The sequence below is a fragment of the Sinocyclocheilus anshuiensis genome, unplaced genomic scaffold (assembly GCF_001515605.1).
Source record: "Sinocyclocheilus anshuiensis isolate Anshui unplaced genomic scaffold, SAMN03320099.WGS_v1.1 scaffold407, whole genome shotgun sequence".
NCBI lineage: Eukaryota > Metazoa > Chordata > Actinopteri > Cypriniformes > Cyprinidae > Sinocyclocheilus > Sinocyclocheilus anshuiensis.
The window spans coordinates 971662-982968 of NW_015552593.1; the positions used below are offsets into that span (position 1 = coordinate 971662).

Sequence of the window (11307 nt, forward strand, 5' to 3'; positions counted from 1 at the left end):
ACATCTGTAGTGGGGTTATGAATGCTATGATATTCACGAATCCATCAGCACTGGAAACTAACACACTGATGAAATGTACGGTTACAATGTCCAAATAAACAGTCTTTAAAGGTGAATGTTTCACTGGCCATTACTAGTCAATTCAATTGATATCAACGGGATTTATATTTTACAAACATTCTGGTTTGGGTTTGTTTTAAACACCCAACCCTAAGTATCCAATTTCTCCAAACAATTTAGCCTGTACGTACATACTATATTGTATGTATCATAGGATCATTTCAGCCTTAGTTGTGCTATTCAATTTTATTGTTTGCTTAATGTTTTTGGTAACATTAAAACCTCTCATTATGTAAATTATGTAATGTTCACCATTCAAAATGTAACCAAAAGTGGTAGCATCATCCTAACGTAACCACCTAATATTTGTAAAATGAATAAATGTATTAATTGCTGCTAAATGAATAAAATGTCATTTTGAAGATTTCCTTTTTACAATTTGCATTATGAAATGCAATTGGTATTTTATTTCCTGTATCTATTTAACCATATTGCCAAATGTGTCAAATGTTGCATACTGATTCTCATGCAAAGCCAATGGAAATTTAATAATTTGCTTAGTGTCATGATATCTGCAAAACAGCTATAATTTGAGTATTTTGTTTACCCAGAATGAAAGTTTAAAAAAGGTGGAAGATAACAGTTTTTTTACCTAAAAATGGCAAATGTTTTATCTACAGTCAGCCAAGTAGTATTTTGCTATTCAAATAATCTCAAAATGGCCTCACATATTAAAAAACAATCTGATTTTTTTTTCTATGAAACAGTTTAACCTTTGGACAAAATATTAAAAAATATGTTTATGTATTATTGTATTTTTTATTGTATGTATTTTTGTTAAGCACCATATCAGGCTGTTATGGCTCATATATTATGATATAAAAGAACATGGAGCTCATTCTCGAGGAAAAAAAACACATTAGTTTTATTCAGAGGCCCAAACTGAACAAAAATATTTAATTTGGTGCAGCTGCTGATATTTATAAGCCTAGAAAATTAAGCTGATTCTGATAAAAATCTGTTATCACTATTTCACTCAAAATATGTCTTAGTAAGATGACATTTAAATTCTTAGTTTTATAATAAAAGCTCTTTCATTTTCATTGTAGGGGGAGGCATAAAAAGCAATTCAATACAGTGATGACTGAGAGATGTAACAAATAAACGTTCCTCAAAAGCCTGATGATCATATTTGATACTCACATTTTAACATACATTTTTCTAAAGAAAAATATGTATGGATAATAAAGTTGCTTCAGTCCATCAAGTATTCAACTTCAAATATTACTAACGATAAAAAAATGATTTCACAGCAAACAGACATGTGTACCACAAACCGAAGGTGGATTTTTACAAATATACGAAATGCCTTTTACTTGCTTTAAATAAAAGTATAAACTCAATCAGATGACAGAAGGCATGCAGTAGTTTGTGTACAACAGTTTTTGTCAGCAACGCTTTGATCAAGTCGATCATTTAAAGGCCTTAGGATTTTTTTTTCTAAGGTTTTTACGGTAAAAAACAAATAAACTTACTTTACCTTACTTCATGTTTTTATTATTATTAATTTTTTTAGGTTATTTAAAAAATGTGCACATTTAACACTGTTCTTTTCCAGGAAATGCATTTTTTTTTTATATATAACAAAATAACAATGACTGAATTCTGAAAATGCATGCAGTGAATAAGCAGCTTAAACAACAGGCAGCATCATGGAACGTAAAAGCGACGTGGAACTGTAGCAATTTGAGAGCCTTGAGCGCCCTGACCTCGACTTGTCTCAGATGGTTTGCTTTAACTAAACTGGATTAAACTGTAGCGAGTGTAGAGGTGAAAACTAGTATGACCTTGGGTTTGTCTCACCACGGTTTGTTTTAACTGGCAGGGGGCTTTCGCGCCTATTACTGATAGCTCTAATGAGAAAGGGTCAGAAAAGCCGACCTGTGCCAAGTGGAAATGGATGGGGCAGGGCTATCTCAATGCAATTCCCCTGCCACCTGCCAGTGACTGCGCAGGGGGCGTCCTGATTGCTAACAGACCCGTTTGTGCTGTGCACCCAGGTGTCTTCATTCTCACCAATCAGTCATTCACACGACGAGCTTTTTGCTACAGCACACATGCTGAGATCCACGGAGAGAGAGATTCCTTTGCTAAGTGTGTTTAGTTCTAATTCCTCTTACAGCCACCTTGTCAAACGCAGATGTGCTTAAGAAGATGTTTGGAAAATAAGGGTGAAAGCTAGCAGAGTGCTTTTTGCTGAATCTGGCATGAAGACGGTAACAGTTTAGATATGAACGAACAACATTCAGCCTGTTTGATGCCAAGTGCTGTTCAGAAATTCTCATCTGAGCTTATATATCAATATTAATAAGAAAATGTGCGGTGTGACCCGCACTGGAACTCGCACAGCGCCTGACATAAAACTTAGTATAATCTTTCCACACTAAATCTGCTTTAAACAAATAATCTCTCTCTGGTTGACTGTGCCTGATAGTGATTTGAGTTTACATTGAGATTACTGCAATGATTATAATAATAAAACAAAGGCATTTGTGCAAACAAAAAGCAGGTCTGTTAAAGAAAACCCCCAAAATAATTCCCTTCATAGAGTAGAATCAGAATTGAATCACCAACAGTGTCTGCAACAAAAATCACTGCATGATCCAAACAAAATATCACAGCCATATTATCCAACCATAACACATTTTTTAGTGATTTAAATATGCACAGAAAAGATACTACTGACCTGATTCCAATTGCATGCAAAACCCTTCCTGTTCTTACTATAGCAAGTGCTTTTACAAAGTGTCATTTCTAAAATCATTGTCAGCTGGCCTTTTGTATATGTCATCATTCAGCTTCATTCAATCCTTGATCTGACATTTTCGGTACTACAAAGGTCTCTGACAAATCCTCTGAGATTTCTGCCTTTCAAACATTTATTCCCCCATAAAATGATCTGAACATTTGGGACAATGTCTGTGTGTGTGTGACTATGAAATCTGAAAATGGACACTGGATTTACAAACAGGCAAAGCACAGCTGTTGAAAGTGATCAATAAAACCATATGCTTGGCTGACTGTTCGCTGCACCGTCCTGTCTCTCATCATTTTAAACCTATGTGTTTCTGGAACAAGCAGCAACAATTACATCACTGCATTTGCTGGAGTACCTATGATCCTGGACATCAATGAGACAAAACAACTCAACATAGTTCAGACAAACTTAAACAGCATAAAACCGAACCATAAACACAGAAAGCATCCAAGACAACACAACTACAGGACTAAAGCTTCCTACTGACTTTAAAAATCCTTTCTTCAACATCGTCACTAATAATATGCACCGTTCAATACATTTGTGACCCTGGACCACAAAACCAGTCATAAGTAGAACAGGTATATTTGTAGCAATAGCCAATAATACATTGTATTGGGTCAAAATGATTGATTTTTCTTTTATGCCAAAAATCATTAGGATATTAAGTAAAGATATTTTGTAAATTTCCTACCGTAAATATATCAACCCTTCATTTTTGATTAGTAATATGCATTGCTAAGAACTTAATTTGGACAACTTTAAAGATGATTTTCTCAATATTTAGATTTTTTTTGCACCCTCAGATTCCAGATTTTCAGATAGTTGTATCTCGGCCAAATATTGTCCTATCCTAACAAACCATACATCAGGGTTCCTCAAATCTTGCCCTGGAGGGCCAATGCACTGCAGAGTAGCTCCAACCCTGATCAAACTCACCTACCTGTGATTTTCTAATGATCTTGAAGACATTGATTAGCATGCTCAAGTGTGTTTGATTAGGGTTAGAGCTAAACTCTGCAGGAAAGTGGATCTCGTGGGCCAGATTTGAGGATCCCTGCCATACATCAATGGAAAGCTTATTCATTCAGCTTTCAGTTGATGTATAAATCTCAATTTCAAAAAATTTACCCTTATGACAGGTTTTGTGGACCAGGGTTACATTTGTGAAAAACCTACACTCTCAGAAAAAAGGTACAAAACGATACACTTTCAAACGTTACTGATATATATCTTGATATGAACCATTTAGGGATAAACAAGGTACAAAAAGATGTACCTTTTAGCTTTTGTACCTAAGGGTACCGCGACAGCATTGTACCTTTTTGTCTGAGAGTGTATATGTGTTATAGCCTATTTTGTGAAATTCTGAAGCAAAAAAAACAAAGCCTAACCATGATATACACAGTGTATTAGCTCAGTATCTGCATGTTGCTGTAATCTCCTACCTGTTAACGTGACGTCGCTGTAGATGTTGGAGAGCTGTTCTTTCAACAAGACCTGTTGCATCTGAGCCGCTTTCTCACGCTGCAGTTCCAGCATCATGTCTGGGTGGCTGGCCAGCTTGCAACCCTTTTGTTTGTCCAGAGCGAAGTCACTGCGCACTATGTCTGCATGGAAACAGCAAGAATGCTTTTGGAGTACAAACGAGAGGACAAACTAACCACTAAAAGCACAATGCATGTGGTTTGCATTGTGGACATGTTTACTAGATACTCAAAATGTATTTCTTTCTCTTCCATGTTTATTGATAAAAAGTCTGGGTAATTAAAAAGCCATTTCTTTTCAGCAGGCATGCACTACATAAATGAAATGCATCAATATTTATTCAAATATATTTTAGATTAATGCATGCATATTTTTCCACATAGTATGGAACGACACCACTTTAATATCTTGATTCCAAGCAGTATTTCAATCAAGTTTTCTGAACTCAATTCATGAAGTACAAAAAACTTCTCAATCAATACGCAAAATACCTGCCTAATTGAAAATGACCAAATCAGACCTCACCATCTTCATAGTTTTTGAGGTAATAGTCTGGTCCAGGCCCTCTAAACTTTGCAAGATTCTTCAGGTTATGAAACTGGAGAAAGTCGGTCCGTTTGCCCCCAAACCTCAAATAAGCTGGAGAGAGTCCCCGTGCCAGAGTGACTAACCGCTTGGAGCTGTGGATACAGAAAGATGTAGATCACAGATCCAAAAGCTCAGACAAACCCCAAGGGCTACAACAATACTGCACTGTACAAAGCAAAAATTAGCAGTGGTTACCTTAAGGAGCTGTCTGTACCTAATTTAATTTGTTCAATCTAAAGTAGTTATTTTGATTGAGTCATATTAAAAATGCAGTCAAGTGAATTCAGTCATATTTCTTTTACTTAATAAAACATGTCAGTTTAAATGTGACCATGTGAAGCTATTTAGATGACCTGATTAGACATTGTACAGTGCATAAAATCATAAAGAGAGCTTTTCTTTATGATTTTACACTATAAGAGTGAAGATGGACAGTAAACTGAATAAAAAGCTGACTTTTTTCTTTAAGGTTTGTTTATATGGGATCTATATACTTTCAAATTATATTCGGTTGTATATACACACAGTATACAACATAAAACACACAGCATGCATATATAATATATGATAGAGCATATATAGCCTACATTGTATGCGACACTGTCTTATTTTATTTGACGATGTAAAGTCTGCAATACCGACACGAGAAAACGGGATCATTTTCAGAGCAGAACAAGGCAATAATATCTCAAAGCTCATCAATAATTAAAAACTTCTATTTTGTTTATTTAATAGTTTTTTATTTGGCAGCAGCGACCTGGTTTTCGCCATTAGACTGGTGCATAACTTTCTTACGGAACCTCAGACTGACGTTCATCAGATTTAGTGTAATGTATGATTGTGTTTTAGGCCGCAGTGCTGAAATCAACAGCAGATTATTTCACACAGGGCTGCAATCTGTGGTGCTACACGCTCGTTTCTTTCTAAATAAATACATACCAGCTTCTTTTTTTAGTGCTTTGCTAAATAATGAGACATAATACGGTACCAGTCGTAAAAAGAGAAGCTGTAAAAGGTGCACATAAAACTAGGCCTTTAAATTGCGCAAATATTCTCTTGCCTTTGAGCGTAAAGAACTTAAAAATCAACAGGCAACACAAAAAGAGGAATACAATTAAATAAGAGTGAAATAAAATAAAATAAATATACTATGTGAATTGTTTTGTGAAAAGCAAAACGATTTAAACTACCAAAAAGTTTAATCGGTGAAGCCTGTGTTCGGACGGTGGGCCGAAACGGATTTTTTCGAGAAAAAAAAAAAAAAAGCATTTCGGAAAGAGAAAAGTAACAAACAGCGGCACACAAACTCACATTTCGCTCATCTGGTGTCACGTCCAATAATGTGAATAATTACATTTAATCAGACCAAGCATGAAGCATGACTAAGCATGTTATTTTGGGAAAATTACAACAGCTAGAATATAACAATTTAAAAGAACAAAATATTATTGCAGTTTACGGCAGAATAATAGCGATAATAACTGCGATATATTTGCATATAAATATGTCAGCATTCTGTTATTATTGTTACCATTAGCATTAACATTATGAGATCGTTATTTTGAACGCAAGCATGTGCATATCCTTAGCCAAACATTATATCACTATTAGGCTACCTCAAATCTGTGGAACGGCTATATGCTCAAACCATATAAGATGGTAAAAATAACATGAATCTGAATGTCGTGGATATAAATGTTCAAGTAGTCATGTCTAATTCCGCTTTTATTCAGTCCTGGTTTCTTTCCATGTATTAAAAGAAATGAAGTACGCAAAATGTAAAAGCCAAACAAACCCCTTTGACTGCTTCACTACATAAATCTGCAATAACCTGTAGGCTACTGTACACAACAGAAAACTATCAATAATGCCACGACAGCAGACTGGGGTTCAGATTTATGTGGGCCAGTTCTTAAATTCCATTTTTTCCAACACCTCAACCAGACTATAATAATAATTATTTGGTAATATATCGGTAGTAAACACTACTTCGATACTGAAACCTGTCCGGGGCTGTGAAAGACACTTACATTTCGCTTCTCCGTATGGTTTTGTGTCTTTTCTCCTCTGGGGGCTGGGACACTCATATTCACTTCCAGGTCAAGCCCTGGTGTGCAAATTAACACAACCATTCAAATCTGCGCGTATATTCAGGGTTCGCGCTCTAATATATACATTCTTATTAGTATGTGGTGTGGAGAGATAGGCTCACGGGCGAAGCTCATCCCACAACACAGTTTCACTGGGATTCAACAGATGTTTTATTAAGCATTGCGCGTAAACATGTGGAATTGTACTTCACGCGTAAAATTAATGTCCAAAAGTGCGAAAATAGATATACAAGTAATAGGCGGCTACACTGGTATTTTACATGATAACATTATAAGCCGCATAGACTATCATATCTCCAAAGATAACCTAACATGAAGTTTATCTGTGAAAATAAACGAGTAAATAGGGTTTGTAGTAGACTATCTTTAGAGAAATGTGGTATCGTGTAAAAAAAAGATGTTGGTCGATAGATTAAAGCTAGTAAAACAGCAGCATTGAGTGATTGGGCAGTTATATGTTATTGGAAAGATTCATTGATAATGTCTAGTGGCGTTCCTGTTGGAAAATCCAGTTTAAGCCGGGTAGCTGTGCTTGGAACATGAAAGATGGTTTCTGGCTGGTCACTATCTGGTTCAGCTAGACCACTTTTAAGATGGTATGTTGCTTGTCCAATATGGTTTACCAGCTTTAAACCAGCTACCATGAACTAAAACACACCTACCATCTTTCTAATTCCACACCAACACATCAGCATCACCAAAGCATCGTCGTGATTAGGATGTAATTGCAAAACTGTAATACCTTAAGAAGTCCAGCCAGCCATCCTTTACGATAGATGGATCCAACTGCAACGAGAGGAAGTTGTCATTCAAAACTTTCACCGGGCTTCGAGTATTCACGTCCAGTAAAATCAACGTTCTCTCCAGAAAGCTCTGTCTCTTCCCTCCGGACACTGGTCTCCTGTAGGTAGCGGCGGAGGAAATGAGAGACTGGAGTATCAGTGCCAACCACAGTGACGAGCCGAACACTGGGCAGAGGAACTGCCTGGGCATCTTCTGTCCTCAAGCACCGGGCGGAGCGCAGTGAGGGAGATCTAGCAGAGATCTCCTTATAAAACCCGATCAAAAAGCACCTGAAGTGTTTTTATGCCCCTCCTTGAGCGAGGATCACTGGTGTCTCTTTCAGCCCCCCTATCTTCAGCTGTTTTGGAGTTAGCTGGAGTAAACTCACGCCCCAGGGCCAGCCTCCATCACACTGCTGCCTCTGCACCGCCCTCTGTAGTAACGCAACAGGCTCTTAAAGGTAAGATGACTCTTATTTAAAAGAAGCTTCTTCAGCTGGGGGGGTATCTGAAGCATAATTGCTCTGTCTGCACACAAAGTAAAAATGAAATAATAATAATAATAAGACGAAAATAAAATAAATAGACGCAAACAAAAACGTTATGGTTCTTCAGACGTTCTTTGGTTCAGCAAAGGATCCTTTTTGTATTTTTTTTAATCTAAAACCATTTATGGCTGTATATGGTTCTTTGGAGTTAAAAAGTTATTTTTATGTTACATTTATAGGTTCTTCACAATATCTGGTGTTTGTTTTTTAACATCAGCATACATTTTTTTTTTCTGCATTTTAAAAAGATTTTCCATGCAGTGGAGTTAAGCTGTAAAGTCATTTCTGGTTATAATTGGAAAGTTTATTTTTAAAGGCCTGTTTCCTGCTATTTCTATATTTCATTTTTTTTAGTTATATCAAGACTGAATTACTAAAACAGTACGTAATTTTGCTTTAGTTGTCTAAAAAGAAGAGTGACGGTCCATATGATTTCTCGTGGACTAATCAACTGTTCACATTATTTTAAAACTCAGTCCGGTTGTCGTTATCCTCGAACAATTTACTTTTTTTGTGCATAAATGACTACAAATAGTTAAACTTTTAACTCGTTTACGTAAAGAGAATTCAATGTTGAGCTTTCTGTTTTTACAGATGAACATTGTGCAGATTTGCAACTGAAGGGTTATAAAAAACAACCTGTTTTGTGTTTTTTCGTCTCCGGCGACCTATTTACAAGTTGATATAGCCTATTGATATGTTGATATGTATTAACAAGTGATTCTACGTGTACATATGAGGTTTTCTTCAAAAGGACTATGGAATTTTTTAAAGACAATTTACACAGATAAAAGCTTATAAAACCCCGTGGGGGAAATAAAGAAATGCACAATGTTGAAGAATAAAATACAATGCGTAACTAATATATTGCAACAACATATTTATAGGGGGAAAATATATTATTTTCCCCGAGTAAGAAAAACAAACACCTGACAAAATATCAATAACCTACTGACATAATAGCCTCTCTTTTTTAATGAAAATGTGTTTATTGTAATTATCCACATCGGGACCGGTGGTCTCGTAGGAAGCAAACAATTTAGCATACAGAGATCACGAAACTATACTCTAAAAGAAAAAAAAATAATCTCGTAACTCACCTCGTGTTCACCTAACGGGTCCTTATGTCTGAGAACATTTCTTGCTTTATCTTTTTTAAATATTCGTTTACAAAGCCCCCAGCGCGAGCTAGTTTTCCATCATTTCGATAAAATAATTGCAGGCTATATAAACCATTGATAAATATTTAAAATATATATAATTGCTGAGCAACACAGATCGGACGCTATTCTTTGTCCTTTCATTGCTTTATGCACTGCATAGTTTTGCTGTAAAATGTGAATATAAAGTGCTGAACATATGGTTTAGCCTATAAAAATTCGGGTTTATGAGTAGGGTGCATCTTTTGGCGTGACACACCAGCGATCATCTCAATGGGTTACTGGCATACGTCATGATCTTAATAAACCTGAGACGTGCACAGTTCAGTGTATAGACAATAAAATAATGCTCTGTCACCTGACTCACGACACTGATGTATAATAACGGGAACCATGTGATTTGTCCTTCTGTGACTGACACTTTGGCCTAACATCCCGGGCGTCCTGCGACAGTCCACTTACTTTCTGCAGAATAAAGTAGAATAAAACAAAACCGATAGAAAATAAGACTCTGTGCTGTTTTTACAGTAAGTTTCTTGGCAGTAAACCAGACAGGGCGCCTCTCTTTAACCTCAGATTTATGACAAGGTTTATCAAGTTTTATACGAGAAATCTTTTGAAGTTCATTTTTTAGCTTTCTAAACTGGAACTCACCGTTTCAGATATTATTGGGAGTAAGTATAATAGGAAGTAAATATATAGGGTTAACATTCAGTACACAGTCTTGTAGTTTATTGTGAAGCAAAACAATATAGGCTATAGCTATTCCAGATTGTGCATCTTTTCTCCCATTGTGATAAAAAGTGCGAGGTTAAAACTTTTATAAAAATCCTTAAGCTATAAAAACAACATGGATACAGTTCTAAACATTCTAAATAATACATTCAAGTAGTTTAATTATTTCATCCGAATAAATTTGGCGTTTATTTTAGAATGCATTTAGTAAAATAAAAACATTTCAGCTTCACTTAAAAAAAAAACAAAAGAAAAACATTTAATTTCTGTATAAAAGTTTCTGGTTATGACATAATAGCCTACTTACGCGCATTATCAATTCTTAAAATGATGACAATAAGATTATGCTGATAAGATGGGAAGAGAGAGATTTAAAACTAAAGCTCAACATGTTTTACGTTGTACTGCGTTAGATTAAAATTAAAAACACTACAATTATGTTTGTATAGGACAGTATATTTCGGTCGGGTAATTTGTCAAAGTTCACAGGCTAATTGAAAAAAATACAGGTCAACAAATAACATCTTCAGATATTAATACAATAACAGGAAAATGTCTACTCACCTGGTTTAAAGTTCATGTGCACTAAATGAAATAAAATATTTATTTGTAGCAGAAATTAAACAGGATTCTATGAAAGTAAAGCAATTTCCGAAAGTAATCGTAAACTGCATTGGACTAAACAACTAAATAATATGCACGAATGATTGCATACATTTTAATTTTATTTAGTCTTTTGATATCAGTTTTGTATATTATTTGATTTTCCCCTTTCCTCTCACACAACAATAGAAAAACTGTTGAGTCTTTTAGAGTCTTTTAGTGAAACCATCCGAGCACGGCACTCCCACTGTTTCAGACAGGCTCCTAAAGGACGTGCAACATTTCATCCAAGTGGACCATCAATAATTTATTAAGTAAAAGTTTCCTGAGCCTGCTAACTGTACTGTGAGCCCTCACTGCAGACTGCCGACAAGATCAAGGCTTTACATACGGGTCCCTCTGAATATCGACGAG

The 11307-nt window shown here is 35.7% G+C and overlaps 1 protein-coding gene across 1 annotated transcript in view; it reads right to left on the reverse strand.

Moving 5' to 3' along the window:
• hpse2 (heparanase 2) overlaps nt 1-8153 on the reverse strand; it is an 87198-nt gene extending 79045 nt beyond the window's left edge. Inside the window, exons 1-3 of the mRNA XM_016456497.1 lie at nt 7808-8153; nt 4892-5046; nt 4327-4488 (exon numbers count right to left, since the gene is read on the reverse strand). Coding sequence (XP_016311983.1) covers nt 4327-4488; nt 4892-5046; nt 7808-8058 — 568 coding nt within the window. The 5' untranslated portion in view covers nt 8059-8153. The remainder of the gene's footprint in view (nt 1-4326; nt 4489-4891; nt 5047-7807) is intronic.
• Nucleotides 8154-11307: the final 3154 nt, after the last annotated feature.